The sequence below is a fragment of the Calidris pugnax genome, unplaced genomic scaffold (assembly GCF_001431845.1).
Source record: "Calidris pugnax isolate Ruff unplaced genomic scaffold, ASM143184v1 scaffold19, whole genome shotgun sequence".
In the NCBI taxonomy this organism is placed as follows: domain Eukaryota; kingdom Metazoa; phylum Chordata; class Aves; order Charadriiformes; family Scolopacidae; genus Calidris; species Calidris pugnax.
This window is the reverse complement of record NW_015090775.1, coordinates 2,196,966-2,221,891: the sequence shown is the minus strand read 5'-3', so window position 1 is coordinate 2,221,891 and position 24,926 is coordinate 2,196,966. Positions and strand designations below refer to the sequence as shown.

Here is a 24,926-nt window from a genome sequence, read left to right as displayed (position 1 = left end):
TACTAACAAATTTTTCGCTTTTCTCTTGGAGCATAGATAGTGAATGTTTTAAGAAAGGCTAGAATAACGTAGGAATTTGAATACTCTCTCTGCCTCTCTAGATGAGGTTTTCTTCTGGCTGCCTTCTTAATTGGGAAGAGCAATCAGCCCTTCATTTGGTCCTGGTAAAAGCTTTTGTGTCAGGTTTTGAGCTTTGGCTTGTATTGAGAGTTTAAAATTGCATATAGTTTAACAGATACAGAAAAATACTGTTGTCTATTTCTTTTGAGAGGGGGAGGAAGTGTTACAAATTAAAACAAACCTCCAAAACATTGATATACATAGATATACAAGACAGGGTATCTGTACTCAAATTGTAGCCAGTAACTAAAGAAAAGATATTGACTAAATTTCATCTGGAATAGTAGAGATGATGATGATAACCCTCCTCAGTTCACCTTGACTATCACCCCAACCTGGTTCTCAACGGAGGTGCAGTGAGATACAGGAGAGAATGAGAGTAGAGGAATCTCTATTTGGTGTGACTGAACATCACTCTCCTGCAGCAGTGTGGTGTTTGTGGGCTATGGGATGTATTTGTATGTGTGTGCCTCGGTTATTTTTTTGGTTGGTTTTTTTTTTCTTGGACCATGGTGTCTTTTTTATGGAGGGTTACCTGCTGTGGTCCTTCCCTTCTCTGTGCAAGACTACCACCCTGTACTGTGTTAGGGGTAAAGGCTTCTCACTCCTGTCTATAGCAAGAGGGATTTATCACAAATCTAAAGCTTTCCCAGAAGTTTTACAACTTGCTACAGGAGGGTGGTATAACTCTTCAGGGTACACAGTGGTATATGGGGAGTGTAAAAATGGCAGTAGCTATCTGTGCACCAAGTTGGCAATCTGAATTTGCACTTTTAGGGGGGAAAAAAACCCTGCAAACTGGTTTATGGGAAACATAAAGGAACCCTGATATACAGTGAGTTAACTGGATAATTGCATTAGCAAATACTGATTGATTTTTGAGGACAGGATTAACATTAATGAAATAATCGAGTCCTACCAAGTACATGAAAGAATGGAGGTGGGCGAGAGCATCAGGGGAATCTCCTTTTTTAGGGGATGCCTATACTGAAATGAAGGAAAAGGACTGACTGCAGTGTGAGCAGGGAAGGGGGGAACCTCGAGTAACGTATTCCATGTGCTGGGGGGGACAGCAGTGTAAACTTGGGCCGGGGGGGAGGCTGAGGAGGCTGAGAGTCAGTAACCAAAGGTGTTCTGCCTCTATCCTCACACCCTTGCCCACTGCCACGCTCACTCTCCTCACCTCAAAAAACCCCCAAACAAACAGACACTATAGCTTTGCCATGGCATATAAAGATTTTTCTGAGACATTTCTGTTAGGCCTTTGTCTTTTAGAACTTAGCATTATAGAAAAGCAGTTTGTTTCGTGGTATGTAGGTTATTGTATCAACCAATTAGCTTAATTATCTAAAGTTTGTGCTGCAGTATTACCTTACATCCTATTCTATATCTTGTGGATATCTCTTCTTAAAGAGATTGATGTATGATGATGATGGTTTAGGGCACTTCGTTGTGATTAACTCCTTAAGGTAAGGAATATACCCGGTGAAAAAAAATAATTAAACAACAAAACAAATGATAACAATTTTACTTTGCTTAGGGCATATTGCATCAGATTATCATTCAAGATAATTTAAGTAAGCATGTAGGTTTCAGTATACTTTACGACACCTTTCAAAACAGAAATATCTGTTGGATCAAAATTTTCAAAAGCAGAACTGTGATGTGCACGCATGTTTCCAGTAAATCTGCTAAGAACAGGACTCAGGCATGCAATCAGGCAAAGTCTCTGCACAATATATGCAAATTAAGGCCTACTTGTCATTGCCTGGCCCTGGCCAGTTGGTAGAGTGAAGTTAAACTCTTATTTCCCTTCAAAATAAATAGATTAAAAAAATTCCTGCAGGAATGGAGAAGAGGTAATAGATAGCATCAAACTATGATTGTTGGTACCTACAGAGAATTATCTTTGCAATTAATGTTCAACTGAATAGATAGGAGAAAAGAATTAGGAAAGGAAGGAATGGGATAAGAGGAGAAATCCTGAAAAAAGCCTGGCTTTTGGTTTGGGTTATTGCATGTCTGGAAGCCCTTTGTTCAAATGACCCAAATTTGAACCACTGCTTCTTAACTCGGGTCAAGTGACACATCAGTTTCAGGAAAATTGAGCATACTTGTGGACTTCGTAATAGTTCAAAAAGTTAACGACTAAGTTCACCTTAGAATTGACTCCATCTTCATTAGAAAGAGTGTCCTGGTTTGAGCAACACAGGAGTAACTTCTCTTCTAATGCTTGGGAAAACTGCACTTTTAGAAGACTCTAGTGTCTGAATTAGTGGAAATATTGACTTTAGCCAGCCAGGTTCTGTGGGATTCAATGTCTTGGTGTTTTTGAGCCTTGCCAGGTGCAGGACGAGGAGGAGCGAGGCCTGGGCACTTGACCCCAGCAGGCCAACAGGATTATTTCATACCATGAATGGCACATTTAATGTAAATTAGAAAGTTTTCTGTGTAGTTCTCTCTCTCCCTTGATGGGGTCGGTCAGAGAACTTCTTGCCCCGGTGCAGGACCCAGGAGTCCTTCCCTTCCTCCCGAAGGCGTAGAGCTCACAGTGTCCCACATTTGCTGTCCCCTGGTGGGAGTGCACAGCTTCCTGCTGATAGAACTGGCTGAGTATAATGTTTTCTATTGGTATTGGGATCGATACTGGTTCTTTAGTATTATAGTTAATTATTTCGTCTTATCCTATTAAATCTGTTTATATTTGAACCCTTGTGTTTCCTTGTTTTCCCTGGTTCCCCTTCCTGGATGTGGAGGGGTCATCGGGTGACAGAATAATTGTCTAAATGACAATATATTGTTACAGGTTTCTCAAATCATAACAAACGGTTACTAGTGTGGTAATACGGAGTTGAGGTAAATTATTATTAACATTGTACTGTAATAGACTTACAGTGATTTTTCTTCACTGTTATTCAGAAAATCCTTAATATATTTATATGTCAGTTCCTAATAATTCATACAGGGCAGTACATAAATAGATTGAAATTTTCATTTTCCTCAAAGCTTGCATATTTAGTTGTCTTGTGGCATTTGCAACTGAAAATTAAGTTCAATGTAAGTATCTTGGCTGTTCTAGTAAAAATAGGGAAAACTTTTCCTACCAGCTATACAAAGCTATATGTAAAGATGTGGGAATATTCTGCTGTAGGCCTAAATTCAGTGAGCATCTCTGTCAGGGAAGAGAAAATGTGCGTATATGTTCAATTTCAAGAGGCATGTGTTTGTGTGGTCTCGAATGGAGATCAACTTAGATACTATTTTAAACTCTCTTCTCTAAAGAACTGGAAAACAAACTAAGCTTTTTTGAACAGATGAGTAGCTTCTAGGTTTTATCCATATTCTTTTGTCGAAGAAGCTTTATACAGCCAAAAGACTATTTTACTACCTGGTTTGAGTATAAACAACATCAGAATAGTATTTCCCTTTTCCTAATTTTGCTTTCATTTTCTTTCTTCTGATATTAAACTTCTGCTATTACAAGTCCTTTTTAAAATTTTTTATGAAAACAATTACATTCCTTTGTGTGATTTTCTGATCCTGTGCCCACAGTTTCCCTGCCCACCTAATTACTTTCTGTGAACCTATTTTGACTATTCACCAGTATGAACAATTCTGACAAAATTTAACAGGAGAATAATGAGCCTAAAGATAAAATTTTTGAAAGCCATGTGAAGAGTTTATGGGTGTAGAAAAAAGTCCCTAATTCTTGGGAATGGGTGGGGGTTGAAGAAGAAATCTGCACTGGGAGCTCAAGAGCGTGTTAAGCTTTTTCCTTCCTGTCAGGCAGCAGGTTTGTTGTAGGTAGGCAGTCATTCCCAACTAGAACTCATGTGTCTTCTTTACTTGATGATGCTGTTGTGATGGTGGGAAGTAAAGACAATAAGGGGGTAGCTGGGTTTGTTGGAGTTGATTTTTGTTGGTGTTCAGGCTATAAAGTCTTAAAAATGCAAGTTCTCAGGTTCTGAAGCCTTTACATCAGCTCCACTGCTGATGGAACAATGTTTCCAGTTTGACAAAAACAAACTGCATAAAAACTGTGTTTTCAGAAAAGCATGAATAGTCTCATATTTCCTTTTTTAGTTCCAGTTTGACAAAAACAAACTGCATAAAACTGTATTTTCAGAAAAGCATGAATAGTCTCTCATTTCCTTTTTAAATTTTAAGTAGTAAAATAACAATAGCCTATTTAAATAGAATGTAAAGTCTGTAACCATAGATTTCAGATTAATCCTTTGACCTCAGTGAAGTAAAAATTTCAATCCAAGCTGACATTATTTTTGTGCATTTGTCCCAGAAAATGAAGTTTTACACTCTTCAATTGTTTGCTGGAAATGTTAACAATTGAGTTTATTTAACTCTTGCTGTTGCCAATTACCTCAGTATTTGAACACTTCTAAGTTTATTTGAAAGAATGAGTTCTTTTAAACAGTTCTTTTCTTAGTTTTTTGTGTGACCTAACTTTTTTCTTATTTCTTTTCTCTTATCAAAATGCTAGACATACACAAGCACTAGCAACAATTCCATGTCAGGCTCCTTGAAGCGGTTGGAAGATACGACAGCTCGATTTACAAATGCAAATTTCCAGGAAGTTTCTACGCACGTTTCAAGTGGAAAAGATTCTTCAGAGGCTAGAGGGTCAGAGAGCAAAGGGAAGAAATCTGCAGGTCACAGCTCAGGTCAGAGGGGAAGAAAGCCTGGTGCTGGAAGAAATCCAGGAACAACTGTGACCGCAGCTAGCCCTTTTCAGCAAGGTATTAATTGTTACGCTGCAACATGACTTCTGCTTTGACATGAATTAGAAATCTTACATATTTAAAACTTGAAAAGTGGTTCATCCTTTATCCTCAATAAAGAGAATGTTGTTTCACTTTGGGGAGAAAACTTTTTTTTTTTTTCAGGGAAAAAATATTCATTGTGATAACATGAAAAAGAAGGTCATGCATCTTTAAAGGGCAAAACTGGTGCTTTTGTTTAGACTGTTGAAGTATTCTCTTTAACTGCTTAAACCAGAAGTTTCTTTATGTGCTGAAAAGTTAGTTGGGTAAAATTTAACATATGAATTTGAGCCTAGAGGTCGTTCTTAGCTCTTTAAGGGAATACTACTTCTGATTTTTAGTTAGTGCATAGTAGAACGAAACAAGTACCTAATGTGTAGGATGCGGTGGCCCCTAAATAATTTTTCAAGATGCAGACCTTTAAAATACACTATTTTCTTCGAAGTGAAAGACCTTTTTACTTTTTTTTTTTGTAGTAATTGAAATACATAAGCAGAAGATGATTGCGTGACAAATATATATGATTCAGTTAGACATTTTGAATATGCTAAAACCCACTCAATACACTGTTGATACTTCTTAAAAGCAAATTTTATTGTGGCATCTTTGTCAGAGTTGAAGAAAGTTTAAAAAATTTTAAAAGTATTTTTTAATTATTTAACTAATAAATTATATAATATTATAAATACATATAATAAATATTAACTAATAAAACATGTTATTTTGAAACACAACAAATTAGACCATTTATAAAATAACTGTTTTTCCATAATTTCACTGTGGCATGTAGTAGCTGACTGTCTTTTCTGCTTTATGATGTTGCTGTTTCTTTGAGTTTGATTATGTAGTCAGGCTTTTTTACTTGAAAAAACGGAAGTGTTATTTTTGGTTGGGTTTTTTTTTTTTAATTCTCAAAACTTTGAAAAATACCTTCTGGAATCCTGCATTTAAGGAAAAATGTTGCTCACTGCAGATGGCAAAAAAGATCTTCAATATGTGCATGTAGTTTCTTTCAAGCTACATTAAGTGAAGTTGATGTAAGTTATTTAAAATACAAAACAACAATGTTTTTATTATTTTTAAATTGCTGTATTAATGTAAATTGTATTTTAAATGGCATTCTTAATAACGTTAATGGAGTACTAATGATAAAACGGTAATTTTTAAAGGAGTGTTTTTATTCCTAATATTGTATTTAGGAGTGTTTTCTTGATGGGATAGTCGCCATTAGTCTGAGTTCTTCAAAACAGTAACCCACATGCACCCACCCATATAAAGTTGATGAATTTCAGTGAAAGTACATGTTTGGGTTTCCTAAGTGTGTTTCATTTTCTGTCTTGCATGTGCTAACACAGTGATGAAAAGACTGCATTCCAAATATTACAGAAGCAATGTAATTCTGTTACACAAAAGATCTTTATGGTTCTCTGTCAGTGCTATACAAGACTTAAAATGCCAATTTTATACACTTTTCTCCACTTCCTCTCATGTCCTTTTGAAAAATACCTCTTCTGTGAAACACCTCCTCAGCCAGGGCAAATTAAGTGCAATTGCTGTTCCCTTGACCTGTGTCAGACCCTTGATTTAAGTAGAATGGTAAGGAAGATCGCAGGCATAGTGTACGTGTGGTTGTAGCACGTTTCTGTCAGCCTTCTTTTTATACATGTGAATGTTTAGAAAAAAAATGCTCTGACTTGCACCGTTTGTTTGTTGTGGCTTCAAAACATGAGGGGTGTCCACGTTGCTAAAAGCAGCAAAGTTGTTGTTCTTCTTTTACTCATTTTCACCTTGTCTGTGCCCTAAGTTCAAACCCGAATCTCAGATAGGAATCGAGAATCAGATCCAGCAGAGTGAAGATCAGCAGGAGAAGCAATGACTTACCTTAAAAATAAATTCTTTAGGTCTTGGAAACACTTCTCATAAAGCCCTTGCACTTTAAAGTTGTGTATTCTAAGATGTTAACCTTGCCCTTCAATTTTCATCAACTATAGGAAAAAAATAATTGCACTTTTTCTTTTCTTTCTTTTTTAGGAAGCTTTTTGGGCACTCCTGGGAGCATAAAGTCATCCTCTGGAAGCTCAGTTCAGTCTGCCCAGGATTTTTTGAGTTTTACAGACACAGATCTGCGAAGTGACAGTTTCACGCATTCTCAACAGGCTTCGTCAACCAAAGATGTACATAAAGGAGAGACTGGGAGTCAAGAGGGAGGTGTCAATTGTTTCACTTCCTTAATTGGTCTCCCTTCATCATCAGCTGTTTCCCAATCTAAAAACTTTGACAGCTCACCTGGAGACATAGGTAATTCAAGCCTTACTTCTACAGCATATAAACGAGCTCAAACGTCTGGAATAGAAGAAGAAACTGTAACAGAGAAGAAACGGAAAGGAAATAAGCAAAGTAAACATGGGCCTGGTAGACCCAAGGGAAATAAAGGTCAAGAAAGTATTTCCCATCTTTCAGTTTCTTCTGCTTCCCCAACTTCATCTGTGGCATCTGCTGCAGGAAGCGTGACAAGCTCTGGTCTTCAGAAATCTCCAACTTTGCTCAGGAATGGAAGTTTACAAAGTCTTAGTGTTGGCTCATCTCCAGTGGGTTCAGGTAGGCATTTATTGGATTTGTTTTCTTACCTCAAAATATGTCTTTATTATCTAGACCATAATTCTGATTATGCTTTTCAAGAACAGAGTATCATTTAAAATGTCTTGAAAGTTGCATTGGGAAAAACAGTAAAAATTAGAATATGGCTGTTGGAAGAGTAAGTTTTGTTCTGTTTATAGGTGCCACTATGCTGCAGGTGGCTGTAGTAGATTGACCTGTGTATTGACCTATATGCTAAATACAGGCTTTGAGGCTGGAGGGGGAAAAATAAGTTGCATGAAAATAGGTTTTTTGGAAATTACACATGACAGGTTTAGCAAAAATAAGTGATAGTTTATATAGACTATATTGTCTGTGTGTTCTGTTGCACAGAGAAAACAAGATCAGTACTCAAGCATGCCAGCTGTGCCGAGTATGTCCCTCAATTATTTTTTTTCCCAATTTAGCTTAATTAACAATCAAAATGCCTATGTGGAGAATTATAAGCTTAAACACGTAAAAGAATATTCTCAATCTGGACCCCTGTGCAGCCGGATGATATTTTCATATTCTTGTGTGCTTTTTAGCAATTGAAATTGGCTGGTTTGTTCTTCCTCTGTTCTAAATGTGATGTGCATTTGGGGCTGTGAGAGGCTTCCTGTTCCCGGCAAACCTGTGTGTGGAATGACCTTGCAGAATACTGTATCTACTTAAGTCTTTTTTGCTTTGAAGTTTCTTTCGAGGCCTTTGTGTTTGGATAAAAATTAGCAAACTCTCTGGTACCTCATTTTTGTAATTTTGAAATTTTGTCCTTTTTATCATTCTAGTGGATTTTTTGCTTTTTTTGGGGGGGGGAGGGGAAGAGGAATGGAACTTCAATATCTTTGTAGTGGGCAGGGCTTTATTCTTTTATATAGAATATTTTCACTGTATAAACAAGAGATACTTCAAATATACACATGCTTCAAGAAACAAAAAAATTGATGCTTATTTCAGAACAAGGCAGGTGCTTAAAAACTTGATCTCAAAATAACATTGTTTTAAATCTCTGTTAGATATAGGCAAATTATGATTTTTATTATGAGTATTAATGGCAATAGCAGTGGCATCTATATTAAAAAATATTTTTCCTGCATTGAAATCAATAGGGAGAAATGGTATGTGACAAAACTTCCTAGTTCACTGTCCATCTTTCTGATTAAAATGCAGTTTTAAAAACCTCCTGTCTGTTTTGGACAGAGATCATCCAACAGATTGAGATCAGCGTTCTGATTATTTTAGTGTGAACATTCTTATTCCTTTATAAACTCTTTGAGGATTGTGTGTTGTTGTGGTTGGGGTAACAGATGGAAGTAAAAGATATTGGTATGAAGTGACTGACTCGTATTTCCCACCTTATATTTGTCTTAAAATATTCTGGTCTTGTCAGCTCCTAGAACAGGGCTTTCCCTGGCCAGGTCCATTCTTGCTTCCTTTGTCCTCTTTGTTACATCTCTCTTTTCCATCTATAAAATACCAGTGGTAATGTTAAACTCCCTTTGTAAAAAAGCTTTGGAATACATGGATAGAAATACCGAGTAGATTTTATTATTTTTATCATGATATTCAGCCTATAATTTCAGCTCTGTGAAGCATACTTAGATTCCTGCTAGCCAGTGTTAGACCTATCCTCTAAAATGGCGAGATTTTCTCAAGGTGCCGAAGAATATAAATGAAAAACAAACAAAACCCATCAACAGAATCACCTCAACAAAAACCTGAAAACCCAAAGAAACAAAACCAGATGAGATGCCTTTGCCTTCAAGCAGGAGCTGTAAATTCATCCACAAACTTCTGCTTGACTCTGAGCATATTGTTTTAATGTGCACTTCTCCCTGATTTCCCCTCTTTCTTATGGTTGTAGTGCTGCTTTCCTCACTTCGGCACAAGCATTTTCTGGGTTTAACAGTCCATTTACAACTTTGTTACAATGGGGAAGGGCACATGAGTATTATCAGAAACATACGTTTTCTCAGGTATGATGTGCTGATGTTTCTCTTTGAAATGTCTCTCTTGTCCAGTAACTAAATACGACAAGTGAATCTAAACGATTTGACCCAGAACCCCAGATAAAATTTTGCGTGTGTAAATGTAGTGAGAGAAAATACAGAGGAGGTCAAGCAAAAAGTTTTTACTGACTCTTACTTGGGATTGCCTTGTTACTTCAAAGAGATGGAATCGGGAATGTTAGACCATACAAACCAAAGCTTTTGAGACAGTTTTCAACCATGTCTTCCTCTTTTTTTTTTTTTTAAATAACCTTCTTAACTGTATCTATCTCAAGCTACCGTTCTTTTTCCATTTTATTAAGTGTACTTGTTGAGATTTATAAAAATTGAAAATCCTTACATCACAGACGTGTGATAATCCTGTTAACAGTTAATGTTCAAATCAGATGAAATGTGAAGGAAAGCTTATTTTAAAAGGTAATGCAGATTAATCATGTGCTATTTATACATTAAACATATTCCATAAAACTTTTATTCAGAGTAAGTACATCCAGCACATTTTGTGAAAATATTTGTCCTCTCCAAACTTTTTTCTAGTCCACAGAACTTCTGTTTTCCTGCTTAATAAGAACAGAGATGTACCATGAATAGTACAAGGCCGTGTAATTAAAAGCTGTTACAATACGTACACTCAGGTTGTATTACAGTTGCCATGCAACTGAGCTGATGCTTTCAAAGTTTTGAGTACTTGGATGTTCAATCTTAATGTTCTTTATAATTTTTTCTGACATGTATTTCTAATCTGATAGGAAACATTGTGTGCATTGCTTCAACACTGTACTCAAATGAATGGAAATTAATTTAAAAAAATAAGGTAACATTTTGTTGGTAGGGTGATAAGGTATTTTTATATTACATTAACATTTTTCTAGTACATCTGTTCCTGTTGCAAAAAAAAAAGAAAAAAGAAACTTCTTTACCCAGTAACAGCTCATTTACAAACCATACATATCTTTCTGCTGGAAATTCTCAAGTTTGTTGTCTAAGAAAACGTAAGTCAGTTTTCAGTGGGAGTTATGTAAAGCTGATACTGGTTCCCTCAAAATCCCACTGGTCTTTGGAGTGATTTCAGGATCCAAATTTTTTAATAGGGGAGGATTTCATCTGAACTCTACAGTTCATCTGGATTTCATCTGAACTCTACAATTTATAGAGCTGTTTAACTTTTTTAAAGTCACACTAGTTGTGTTCTCAGGATGAAGTTCTTTCTCAGCATTCTTCTAGGGAGTAACACTGAAAGATTTCTAGTCTGAAATGTTGTAAAGCAGTGATCCCTTCTGCTGAAGATTTTAAATTTTTACTTTTAACAACAATGGTGATAACAGAGCAGAAAACCTTCATCCAGGGATTGAGAGAGATGAGTAGCATCTTGTCTCAATGCTTACCTCTGCTAGTAGCAGATTCCAAGATCAAATGTTTCTTTTACCATACTTGCACTTTCCTGCAGCGGTAGTGCAGAAACTAATAAGGTGGTGGGAAGAAGAAAAAAATACAGTTATGATAAATAACTTTCGTATGTTCTGTATTTTTCTGTCAAGCACTTTGTGCAGGCTCTGGCTTCTCTTGCTTTGGAGTACAGTCCAATATGTGAAGAACTTTTCTGACAACTTGTGTCCCACACCAATAGGGGAAAAAACCCCATTTTGTGTGACATACAGTACCTCTGACTTTTATGGAATAATGGAGCAAGGTAAAATGAAAAGCAATCAAGTGTTAGAAGCAAACTGAAATGTCTGTTTTATGGTAAAGTTCTTGCATAGTTACCTCCAAGTTCTGCATGGATACTTGCTGCTGGAAGAATTACAATGCTTCGATCATATAGGGACGCTTCTCTGTCTTTCCCAATCCTGTCCTTGATTTCAAGTGAACAACAAATTGTATAGTATCAACTTCAGTGGCTAAGAGCTTCAGGGGATCATTTGCTTCAATATTTTAATTTTTGCATAATTGATTTTATGCCCTTAGGAGTACTGTAAACCCTACAACAGCTTATAAAGCAATTATTTTTTTTTCCCTTTTTCCCTCAGAAGACTGCAGAAAGTTAGATTCCAAAGTGGTTAGCTCATTCTTTCAGCACCCTTGCGTGCCCATCTTCTGAAATTCCTTGCCACAACTGAGGCAGTCTTATAATTAGTCTTCCTACATTATCTCTACATCATATATGTTCTACTCTTGACCAGTCTTCAGTATGCTCTGATTGGCAATACTAGACAGTTTTTGGAAGAAAGAACATATCCAAATCCAGTATTGTACTTTAATACAGCAGTATTTAAAACTCTGATTTAGAGACAGTTAATGTTTTTTGGCACAGGTCCCTGTGGGTTCATCTTATGATTTATGCAGTCAAATTTCAGCTTTATATAGGAGTTTACTCAATGCTTCAGCTTAGTCCATGTATTTTATTTTTCTTTCTTATCTGATTCAAGAAGTGATGAAGCCTCTGCCAAGTGTTACGCTTCTGTGCAGGAACTGATCTTACTATTAGGCTTATGGTCATACTGATGATGTAAGAGAACTCTGAGGTCCAAAGTAGATGAGTAACTTGAAATCATTCTCATGGAGATACCGAGTCCCTCAGAACTTAGGTTAAACTTTATGATGGTATGTTTAAACTCCTCTCTAGCCTTTGACTTACTAGCTAAATCTATTGAGAGAAAGCATTTACACAGAATTATTCTGAAACAGTTTGTGCTGTTATGTTTATCTGCTAGGTGCCCTCAAGAAGCTGAAGCAGAAAAAGAAGTCTTGCTGTGTTAAAAAGCCAGTTTGTATTCCAGAGGAGGTAGAACAGAAAGGACAAACAGATTCTAATAGATATTAATGACCTTTTTAGGACTAAGCAAACACACAAGGCAAAATTCTGGTGCAGAGAATTTAATTCTTCATATATGAATGAGGCTCAACAGAAATGGTGTTGGTTTGATATGAGATTAAAATGTTAAAATTGATGATTGCTGGTGTAGAAAACATGGAAACATTCATCAAGTAATTGGGATGAAATCACTTGAGGTAGTAGAAGCTTATGAAAATGGAGAGCGTCAGTGTTCTTAAATAGAACAGGTCTTATCAGCAGCTACAGCCAGAAGTAATAAATTGGCATTTCCTCATGATGAGTACCTCATATTTTTAGAGCGTCAGTGTTAAATTTCAGTGAGTCTTTAGAACTGGTGAAGTTGTAGGACACTGATGGGTAGTTAATGTTACATAGTTAGGATGTGTCGGATATGAGAAAGAGATGCAAATAGATGTAATGATTAATGGTGGTTGTTGTGAGTTATGGAAAAGAACTTAACTTTTTTTGGTGTATTTTTTAAATAAAAGCAGTGGTGTAGAAGATGTCTACATTTCAATTGATACAGCATGAAATTTTAAATATTAAGGCCTGTGATGATAGGAAGTCAGCAAACATTTGCATTAGATGTAGTTAATGGTTAAGTCTCAATTTAATTTTGATCACAGAATTATTAGAATAAAAGTGTTTTCTTTGGAGTTGCGTTATTTCCCTGTACATCAGTTATCAACCTTATGCTCTTTATTGGAAAATTCTTCAATTTTTGAAAAATACCTGTGTCTGAAGACAGGATAAAATGGATCTCTTGGTAAGCAAAACAAACTAAGAGTTGTTTTGGTGGAGCTAAAGTAAAAGATTACATCTAAGAAAGATGGATGTGCACTTGCAGGATAAGGATGGCCTTCTGGGGAAGGAAGAGCTTGAAAAGGAAAAGGATAAAGGTGAATAATCAGTTATGTCTGAGCTTCCAGTGTTGAGCTGTGTTTGAAAAGGTTTGAGTGCATAAACAGCAAACTTGGGAGAAAGGTAGCTCTGTGTTCAGCAGAGTGCATCTGGTCTTAGACTGTGTCTAGTTCTGCTATCTGCTGTGTGTGAAGAAGAGAAGAGCAACAAGAAGGATTCAAGGACTGGAAAAATCATATTATTGTGGAAAGGCTAAGGAGTGAGTTTATCTGACTATGGATATCATATGGGGAACTGAAAACAGATACTATACTGATCCTTAACCTAATAAAAACGGGAAAACGTGATCAAGTGAGAGAAAGTAATAGTTGAATAATTCTCAGTAGTGGTTCCGAAAATTTAGAGGTAATGCATCTTCTAGAAGATACAGATCAGTTGAGCATATTTATTAGCTTTGTGGGTGCAGGAAGTTCTAGAGCTCGGAATCAAATCATGTGCTCACAGAGATTCTTGTTTGGCTCTTACCTATGAACCTAACTCTGTGCTGTATTATCCCTTTGGTTTCTAAAAGAAAAGTTAGCAGGGTGCATCAGCTTGGCACGTGAAATAGACTGTGTCTGGGCAAATAATGCATTTCAAAATACAGTAGTTAGTAGGGAATTGTCAGGCAGTGTGGCTCTGCAGAAATTAGTTCCCAACATGGTATGTTCTATGCCTTCATCAAGGATTGGGATGTAATGAAGAAATCTTTGCTGCTTGCTCTGGGGGTTCATGGTGATTTCTAAAAGCATACGTTGTAAGAAATATACTCGGATGTAATGAATAATGATTCCTTGACTAAGAAAGTTATATACAAAAAATGCTAAACAGTGAACCTTGTAACAGAGATGTATTTTGAAAACAATTATAAAAAAACTTCTGAATAACAATGGAAAGCTCAACATTATCTCATCTTGCAATGCTTTAGGAAAAAAAAGCTATTGTCATCCCTGCAATACTTATTTCAAGAAGGGTTGGAAAAGTTTTATCACTTGAAATTGCTCCGTAGTTATTGCAGGTAGAAGAGTACTGTATTTAATTCTGATATTAATTTCCTCCTAAAATATGAATATAAAAAGGTTGAGAAGAGGTATACAGTGATCAATATTTTTAAAATATCCTTTTCAAGCTCTTTAATAGACTGAAATATTTTTCATTTGCAAATATTTCAGTTCACAAAAATGATTAAAAGCATGATCATAATTGTTATAAAGGAAGAATTAATATTCCTGGTCAAGATTTTTCATTGGTAGTTGCATACTTCATACTGGTAATCGCTCCATTTTCTGGTTTTTGTTTTCTTTCTTTCTTTTTTTTTTTAAAGTTGACAGAACAGTACAGACCTATAGTACTGAATAAGATGGGCTGCTGAAAGCAAGAAATGTTCAGCCTTTCCACCTTTGAAATCTCCAGGCTGCCTGACTTTCCATGGAAGCAATGGTTTGTGCATTAGATGCAAATCAGCTCCCCTGTGAATGTCACAAGACTAGAGACTCTCGGGGCATTGCTTTGAAATAAAAAAACTTATTCAAAACAAAAAAAAAAGTTTTCCTTTCTCAAAAAATTGTAGATTATTTTTTTGAGTGAAAACAGATGTGAGGGCATTCTTGAAGTGAAAAAATGTCACAGGGAAGGGAAGGGAAGTTCTAATAACTTATATCAAAGAAGATATTGGCAGCTGTAGAAATGAGATTTTACCTGACTAGTTAATTGTTGTATGAGAATGTGTCTGTCAAGTTAAAATGGAAATTTTGAAGATTATATACTGAAAAGTAGATTCCCAAATTATGATATGACTCTGGGCATTAGTTTCTAATTACACTTCAAGAATATAATAATTTCTTTATTTATTATGCTCTGGTAGTCAACAGAAAGTAGTATGTTTAAATTATAAACTTGTAATACATTTCAGATTTTCCCGAGTTCCCTTTTAGGTTTTTTATTTAAAAATAACATAATGAAAATTTTGGTAGTTGTTAATTTCAGGAGAAGGACATAATACTTTTAAACAGCTGAGCGAAAAGATGTAATTATTTATAAACGGTTTGAAAAATTGTTTTTATTCAAGCTTTGCAAATCTTGTACCCAAATATGAATTTAGTAATGAATGGAATAAATTCTGTAAGTCTAGATTTTTGCCCATACAGGATTATTTGCAGAATTGGCATCTAAATATGATCTTTTGAAAACATAATAAATATCTGTATGAATACATTGGTTTTTTGTTAGTAGTATCTATATTGGCAGAGAAGAAAATGGACGGGGTGGGGAGGGAGGGCTTAAAGGCTGCTTAAGTTGTTATACTCACTACTTTTTGAATTTAGCTATAAATCTTTCCTGTTTGGTGAGGGAAGGTGTTCAAAAAAGTCTATGAGCTTTTTGTAAACGGTTTGCTTTTAGATTATATTTGACCCGTAAGCCTACGAAGTGCCTTGCATATATTTGGTGTTGGGTTTGAATTCTTAATAAAAACTCACTTATTTTAGGTCTGGGTAATCTGGGTAAATGGCACTGTAAGGGTGAGGTTGAGCTGACAGATTTGCCGTTGCCTGCATAGTGAACAAAACAAACTGCCTGCTTTTCCAGGAGCTGATTATCTTTACAGATACATGGACTAAAAGTATGTGGCATTATCATTATTATATTTAATTTATAAAAAAGAAGGCAAAATGAGAAAATATACTGAAACTTTGAGTTTTCTGCTTGGATTATGTTAGTTCTTTAGCCCTTTTTATAAAACTATAAATTAGAACTTAAAATAGAGCAGGGGAACAAGGAGACGCTCTGAAGCAATTAAGATTTTTATCCTATCAGATGTCTTTGTTTTTGACTTGGTATTTGCTTTAGAGGTGTATCCCTGTTCTGAAGATCAAGGGAATATTCCTTAAATGAAATTCTACTGCTGTATGCAAACTGAGGCGAGATACAGGTGGTGTTTGTTTACTTGCAACTGTTTAGCTCCCAGGATCTCCTTAAAAATTAAGACTTAAAACCCCCCTTTATTTGATATCATTTTGTATATATAGATTTTTCAATTAAAATATACATCTTTTTGAGTGCGAACATTTTTCAGTATCTGGAGTCAATTTACTAGAGTTCGGCATTCCTTGTAAGTCAAATGCGAGATAGCAATCAGTCTTTTAACTCCATAAAATCTGTTAAAGGTGACATGGGAACATAAAAAAAAGTGGTTGTATGTGGAGGGAAAAGAAGAGGCTTGACTATAAAAGGAGCAGTAGGGTTTTTTACCCCTCCTTGAAAATTGTACTTTTCAGATCTTACAGACTTTCAAGTCTTTCAGAAATCAAGTATAGCTGAAAAACAAGTGATGTGCATGTGTTGATAGTATTGGCAGCATTTTTATCCCTCTGAAGACTTGTCCAATTTATATGGTAAAATTCTTTTTTTGTTGTAGTTGTCAGGCAGAGGTGATAGCACTACAGTCGGGGTTTTAAAATCAAAAGGAAATATACTTGGCATTTGAATTTTCTGTTTATTTGCTGTGAAGAGCCGCAGTATCAGAAGTTAAACTGAAAGTTGTTTCAGGAATATGATCGAGGTGACTAACTTCTCTATAAGAAGAGGCTCTGATGTCTAGAGCTGTTGCTGATTATTGTAATAATTTCTGAGATTTCCCTGAGAAGTTTTAAAAATAAAACAGAAAATTTAAGTAGAAATACTAATACAATGTAGTGGTATAGGGAAGACTAGTTACCTTAAAATAATTGATCTTTTAACTGAAGGATGTTGCTGAGGGACAGATCCATTAAGAGTTAGAGTGGACAGATTCCTGTGTTGAGGTATAGGAACTATACTATCTCTATACTATGTTCTTTTTAAACAGATATAATTAGGCCAAGTGTCTGATTCTCAGCTCCACATTTCCCTATGCTTCCTTCTTACTCAAGTAGTTCATTTTACTTTCTTAAACAGGTTGCGTGGAGGTGATAGGACTAAGATGTGTAGCTTTCTGAAGCTCCAGGTAGCCTGTGGTGTGGTGTGGTACTGTGAGTGTCACTTGGTACGACACTGGGGCACGTCCCATGGTAACTTTTGCTCTGTGGCAAAGGATTTGAAGTCAGATGGTCCCCAGGTAGCTTCACAGGCTGTGGCTGGTGACAATCCAAGCACCTAGCTCTAGGTAAAATGATAGGAACTAATTGGGGTAGCTTTAAAGACACAATTGAATATTTCAGTAGCTTTTTTTATGTAAGAACACTTTAAAAAAGGGAAACAGTAGCTGTCTGGATGCAAAGATGTGTCTTAACTAGACTTCATGACAATGCACCCTGGTGCCTTTTTCTGTGTGGCAGTTCCTGATACTATAAAGGTTACCTTTATAAAAAGGTAACCTGCAAGATTATTGTGTTGATCCACTTGGATGTGAGGTCATTTTTAATAAATCTCCTCATCATAAATAAAATGCAAAGAGTTGGCAGAGATAAGTGAATTTTGAGAAGATTTTGAGAAGATTTTGAGAATATTTTGAGAAGATTGCTCAGGTCAACCTCTCTTTCAGGAGTATTAGGCATAACTGAAAAAGTGTTGTAGGAGCTGGATATACAGGTATGTCGCACACACAAAGTGTGCTATCACAATACTTTGCAAAGTAGTTCTTCTTGGGGCTTTTGTGGTGGCTTTGGACAAGTACAGCTCTAGAAATTTGAGTTGAGAAGAGAGTCACGGAAGCTGTAAACAGAGCTGAAGAATACGAACGTGTCTGGAGCTTGTGCATGAGTAATCCTATCGGATCCTTTGTACTTGACTTGGTTTTATATCTATTTCCCATTGTTTATTTGTTTGGAACATTTATGAGAAGGATTTCCTGATAAGAACGACTAGAGGTTCCAAGTAAATTTAAAAAAAACCCCAAACCCTATTCCCCCAAACAAATTAAAAAGCAACTCATGAGCCATTAATATAGTTAGCTTTCACGTAGGATTCTCAAATGCAGATTATAATTTTTTTTTTTTTTTTAAAGTGTGATAACTGTCACGGACTAATTCCTCATCTGAAGGATTTGGTGGTCAGTTACAGCAAATAGCATCCTTTCAAGGGCCAAAGTCACTAGATCTTTTTTCTGCTGTGGGAGTAGTGGTAAGCTTAACATTTAACTTTGGTTTTTGTGTGCATAACCAATTCCCTTAAAAACAGGTATGAGATATTTTGAATCTAATTGAAGCGAATGAGCTGGAAATAACAAAGTCTCCCTGAGCAGCATTGATTTTAAGGAAGAATAATTGTAAGGATTTAAAGCAAGCAATAGCAGCTACTGTAAGGATTAGATGAAGAAAGGAAGGATTCAGCCAAGACTGAAAGTGTGTAAGGCAGCAGAGATGGAAAATAAAGGAAAACAATGAATGTGAAGTCCAGCTATTGCAACAACAGCAGTTTCTTGGCATACATGATTACGCCTCACCATCCCTAACCTTTCTTGACACCGTAGCAAGTTGGAGTTCAATGGCTTGGCTGTACGTTATGGGAGAAAACTAGGTGGCTGGGAGGGTACTTAAATGCAGGAAAAGTCAGGAAAGAGGTAGCTGCCAATAGAGGCAGTTAGACCAGGAACCCAGACAGTAGCTCTTTTTTCCTTCCAGAATAAAACACCTTTTTTCATCTGCCTTCTACTAATTTATGGGGTGTGGAAGGGAATAGTGGTAGGGGAACAGTTCTCCTTCTGTTCCGTGCTGAGGCTTGGGGGGAGTCTTGAATTAGCTCCATCAGTCACAAGGAGGGTGATCTAGTGTTGGCCCTTCATCATGTAACTGGATGAGGTCTGTGTTAGAACAGTATGTTTCAAATAAATTAGGTTAAAACAGGTCGTTTTCTTACTAGGATTCCTTGTATCTCATCTCAACTCATGGTTGGATATTTGTAGCTATTGATCTCTTCTGTGAATCAGTCTCTTCCATTAACTTGTCTAAATTTTTGAACCAATGTATGCTGTTAATACCTGAAATGTGAGAAGTGAGTTTCGTATCTATGCATTGTAAAAGGATGTACTCTGTTCACAGCTGTTGCTGCTCATGTTTTGACACTCCTCTAAAAACGGTGAATAGTCATTAAAAATATTCAGCATCTTTACAGTGTTCATAATTGAGACGTTTCTGTCACTTCCCCCGTTATCTTTTTTAGACCTAGATATCTTAATACCTTTTTGTCACTCATACTATATCCTTCTTAGCCATTCCAGATCTCTTCTAGTGCTACTATATCTTTTTTTGAGAAGTGTAGGTGGTATTTGAAATATAGGTGCAACATGAATTTTTAAAGCAGCATAACTTTGCTTTGTGTTTTATTCTCTCTTCCCTTCTGATAATTTGTAACACTATAGTTGTCTTTTTTGATCATTGCATGGTAATCTCTTTACTTCCTATTGGAAATCTTAAGGATTCTAAAAAAAGAGACTTTCAAAATGTGTGTCCTTTTCTCACATGTTGATTCAATTGTGGCATATGCTTATTGTGAAAAGTTCATTCTGATTAGCATAGTAACTGACTATTTACGATTAATTCACGTATCCTGGAATTTGCGCTATTCTTTTAAGGATTGTATATACCATGAAGTTTAAAAAGGCTTTTTTTCCACATCTAGTGGCTGCAGTTGGAAGGGGTTCTACTGCAATTTGGTTTTCTCATCTTGGTTTTGTGTATGTTCTTGAGTTTCCAGCCAACTGCTTGTTATAACCCCATGTTGCTGACTAGGTCCTTCTGAACTGTTTCGTCAGCTCTTTGACTGCATCTCTCCCTCGTTTGTCTATTGGATTGTCACGCGATGCACGGGATGGTTTGGGTTAATGGTAGCTCCTGTATGGGACAGTTTTAAAGAAACTAAAGCAAAAGATGTAGCTTCAGACAATCTATGGCTTTGGTTTAAAAAACCAAAACCACCCCCACCCGAAGCCTCCCAAAAAAACTACCCAACAGTTCCTTAAATTTGAAAGGGGCTTTCCTTAATATCAGAAGCAGTGGTGGATCGAAATGGCTGCTATTTCATGTGCACAAAAATTTAGCATAACTGGAATAAACTGATATAATTATAATCAAATAAAAGCTGTGGAGAGTAGGTCTGGGTGAAATGATTCTGCTCTTAATGGTGGCAGATAGCAGTTGCTTCCTCTCCTCTGCACCTGAGGCAGAATTTATCCCAACAGTATAACGTATATGATCCCAGCCATATTAACTCTGGGCTTTTTATTGACTTTTTTTTTCCCTGCATTGTAAAGTAATAGTTTAATAGATTATAAATGTATTTTTGTACATAGTTGTTAGTTCTCTGAAAACTGTTGAGAAGGTTAATTAAAATTATCAGTGTCATTTTTATCACATTAATCCACTTCTGTCAAGAATCATCCAGGCTTTTGTATATTGTGGGTTTTTTTCTCTACCATGAAATTAAAAAAAAAAGTAGTATTTGGTTTTTTGACATTACAGCCTTGATGTTTTTATTAGTTAATTTTTTTAAAATGAAAATATTCTAAATTTTGAAAGCTTTTTCCATGGAAGTAACTTTGGCCAGTTATTCAAGTTTATGCAGTATGTAAAAAGTGAGGATTTTTTTTTTTAAATGACTTCTAAGTTACTTTTGTAATATTCTAGGATCAATCACTGAAGTTAAAATTGTCTTTAATTCGTTTTTTTTGGAATCTTGATGCTCAGAAGACCCTGGCGGTTAAAAAATGGCTTATGACAGCAGCGTTTAGTACTTGCGAGTTGTGGAGAGAATAAAGACAGAGAAAAATAAAGCATAAAAGAGAGTCAACCTGTAATAACTGTTCACGTTCCAACAGTTAGACCTCAGAGGCTGGTGCTGGTAGAAGTGGTGTTCCCTACACTCTTGCCTGCAAAATCATCCTTTCAATTGTGTTGTCAAACCAGACGTGTAAGCTGAGGGCTTTGTTCATTAGTAGTGTGAAAGAGTGAATGAGTAAATTAAAAGTAAAATCATTTTGTCCTCATGAGGTCATTATCCTAAGTATGAATCAAGTGGTGGGATAAGTGGAAGAGGTGGGCCATCAGCATGGGTGCCATCCCTCAGCAACTAGGCTTGGAAGTGCTGTGTTGCTGTGGAGGCTGAGTTGCAGAGACTTCTACCTACCCAGCAGAGGATGTGGGTGTATTCTGGCACTTCATGGTCAGAGACCAATATTCTCTAAAAACCCCAACCCTTGAAGAAAAGGAAGTTCATGTGAACACCTCCTTTGGTGTACCACTAGTTGGGAGTTCTTTCTCTCTACACATTTGAGTTGTTCTTCAACTGAGCTCCCTAAAGTCCAGGAGACACAACTGTCTTCTGTTAAACTTCTGGTTTGCATGAGTTAGTCTCAATATATCAGTGAAGCAAAAAAGATGTTTCATGATTGAAATTAGCAAGGCAGCTTCAGTTTAAGTTTCTAAATTTGTTGCAGACAATGAAATTAAAATCAGTCTATTGTTGGGAAGACTGATAGTTGCTGGAAAGTATTTGACTTGTTATTTCTAATAGTAGCTTTAGAATGCAGCTAATTGGCATGTGCTGGAATGTTCTTATATTTGACATTTAAAAGTCAACAAACACTGACAAAAGAAATATAAGTAAAATATTACAGAGGATAGAAATAAATCCATTTTACAATTTGAGCTACTGTAAATGATCAGAGCTCTAATACAAGAAAGATGTATTCAAGTATATTATTGTTCACTGAAATTCCTGTCTATACATATATTCTTTTGTGCGTCTGTTAAACATGATCTTAACATGAAGCCCTTTTTCTCCTAACTCAAAAGCTTTCTCGAAGTTGATGAATACCATACATAATGGTAAGTTATATTAGAATCTTTTTCAGAGGTTCATTTATCACAAAGGGTAGCCTTTTGTGGAAAAGCCTGATTGAAGGTCTGCATATTCTATGGATTGGGTGAAATACAGGTCTGCAGTGAGTCAATTGTTCAGTACTTGAGTGAAAACTTTGTAGATTGTCTGCAGGAGCCTGATAGGTCAATAGTTCCTCAGTTCTCTTTTTATGATCTTTTTGTATGTGCGCAGTAAAATGATAACAGTTTTATTCCAGTTCTGAGATTCTTTTCTTTAATTTTGTGAATAGTGTTTCTAGTTGTTCTTCTGTGCTCCATTCATAGGTGTGTTATAGTGGTGTCTACCTCAGGCATTCTCCCACTTGCCTTCCTGACTACTTAAATTACTACAAGTAATGCATGTGAAGGTAGCCTTGTTTTGTCCATTCTTTGTTCTGACAGCCCAGTGCTGCCATCATTTGTCACTGATAACAGTACTATCAATTTCAGAGGGAGCAATATTGAATCTTTAATGTATCTAATTGCCATTTTCCTTTAGTATTCAGTGTTGGCTTTGTACACCTAGTTCTGTATTCACTCGTAGCCAGTGAAAATGAAATGTATCTTATTAAATTAGAACTTGGATTACTTTTTTCAAGGCTTATTTTTTCATTTGTAGGAGACAATCATAGGTATATTCACAAGTTACTGAAAGATTTAGGAGGGAATACTTACAGTTAAAACCTCATGAGGCTAGTTTTGAAGATGATCAAGTTTATTTCTCAATGTTATATTTAACTGATGTCAGGCAATCTGCTAATATAAATTGGAATTTTTAATCCATTAGTGTCAGCCAAATAGAATGATTTTCTTACTGCTGTATATGTATGTTGGAAGAGCAGTGCTGTATGCATTGCAAATTGTATTGACTTGGAGTTCAGCAAATGTGAAAGAATTTAAATGTTTAAATTTTGCATGGTGAAGTTCTTTCCATTTTAAGCTAGCAATCAGTAAGGTTTTATAGGATTTTGCTTTTCACACGGTCAGAACCACAAATCACATCTGTTAGGCAGATGTCTATAGTTGTGGGTCTCTCAAATAATAAAAAAAATCACTATTACATTAAATTTATGTTTCATAGTCTACATGTGGTGAGAAATATTGAAATCTCTAGATTTGCTTTGCTTTAGTAAAATAGGTTTAGCTTTTTCCTTTTGATATAGGGTTTCCCTCTCACTCTCCCAGGTATACAGTGCTCTGAACCAGCTTTGAGATGAAGGAAAGCAAGCTCACCATTTTTCTGAACAAAAATAAAACATCTGAAGGGTATCTGACAAAGTGTGCTGAATTTGGACTTGGTGAGTTTCTGCTGTTTTATAAGCAGAGCCTTTTTGCTGTTTAATGTTGAAGAGGTATAGGTTCGCAACAGAGTGCAGAACAGAAATTGATGGAACGTCATTTGTGATGACTTCATTCCATATTGCATTTCTTTTAAAACTGATCGTGTTTCCTAATTCCAGCATAGAAATTGGAAGGGCATAGAGGAAAGTGGTTACTTACTGTTGAATGCTTTCCTGTCAAGCAATAGTAATGCTTTGTATGACTCATTATTGTTGGGCAGCATAATGTTACCTACATGTTTGTTTTAGAACAGTGTTTGGACAAGATTTATCATTTAATCTGCGCCGTAGTGTTTTTTGTTTTGTTTTTGGGTGGTTTTGGGTTTTTTTGGTGGGGTGTGTGTTTTATCTACCTTTCCATGTTCCTTTAAGTAAGATTTTAAAGTTGGTTGCTTTCTTCCCAAATCTTGCAGGGTTGTTTTTTTTGCGTACTCTTGCTTTGGCAGAAGCATATATATGGGTGAAATCAATGAGGATAGGTAGAAATTTTGATAATGCAAACAGCAAGGAAAGATTGTGCCATGTGTGTATAAGATGGAAGTATTCAAGCTTCAGATAAATATTTTAATACAGGAATATATTTTACTCCCACAGCATATTCAGATTATAAGTCAGATGATGCTCTGGACTGTAAGAGTCAATGTCTATAAAAGTTTTGATGGAGACAGTGTATCAGGAGCTTGTTTTTAGATTGCACTGAGTTTAAGTTGGCTTCACATCAACAAGAAAGTACCAAAAAAAATTCTGGGAATTTTGATTTGAGTGGAGACAAATGCAAGTTTGGAGCAGAGAGGTTCATTTGATAGTTATGCTAGTATAAAGGCCTGTCAGTTGAATTTGGTGCTGACAAAGTGTAAATGAGGAAAGATGATAGCTAAGGGCTGGAACACATTTGAAAGAGACAGTTGAAAAAGAGGACTAGAAAACAGAGTAGTGCAAACTGTATGTTTCTGTAAAGATACTCATCTTAATAGAAAGGAGTCAAGACGCTTCAAGGCAGGAGTGGCACACTGCAGTTTTGCCAGTAACTCAGTAATTCAACGGTCTGTTTCAGTTTTATGGTCAAGTTTTTAAAAACTTGTTTAAAAAAACCTGAAAAAATGCAGTTGAGAGATGTAAAGTTTTAACTGCTCTTTGCTGTGTGATAACTTTGTACTTTCTCGGTCTTACTCTGCACCTTACAAACTTCTTTGACTTGACCTTGAAGTCTCACTCTTCTGCATCATTTTTACGGGCCTACTGCTGGAAAGCAGGAGGAGGGGGTACAGACATACACATCTGTTTTTTAAGTGCATACTTTAGGAAAAGACGATGGAGAGTGATTTCACTGAATTTCACTGAATTTCTAGAGTTGGAAGGGACCATAGAGATCATCTAGTCCAACTCCCCTGCTGAAGCAGGATTGCCTAGAGCTAGAGCATGTTACTCAGGACTACATCCAGGCGGGTTTTGAAAATCTCCAAAGAAGGGGACTCCACACCCTCCCTGGGCAGCCTGTT

The 24,926-nt window shown here is 36.1% G+C and overlaps 1 protein-coding gene across 2 annotated transcripts in view; it reads left to right on the top strand.

The window, feature by feature from the left end:
- MLLT10 (myeloid/lymphoid or mixed-lineage leukemia; translocated to, 10) overlaps nt 1–24,926 on the top strand; it is a 146,859-nt gene that overhangs the window by 74,758 nt on the left and 47,175 nt on the right. For both annotated transcript variants that reach the window (XM_014946217.1, XM_014946224.1), the window contains exons 9-10: nt 4,619–4,874; nt 6,930–7,496. In XM_014946217.1, coding sequence (XP_014801703.1) covers nt 4,619–4,874; nt 6,930–7,496 — 823 coding nt within the window. The remainder of the gene's footprint in view (nt 1–4,618; nt 4,875–6,929; nt 7,497–24,926) is intronic.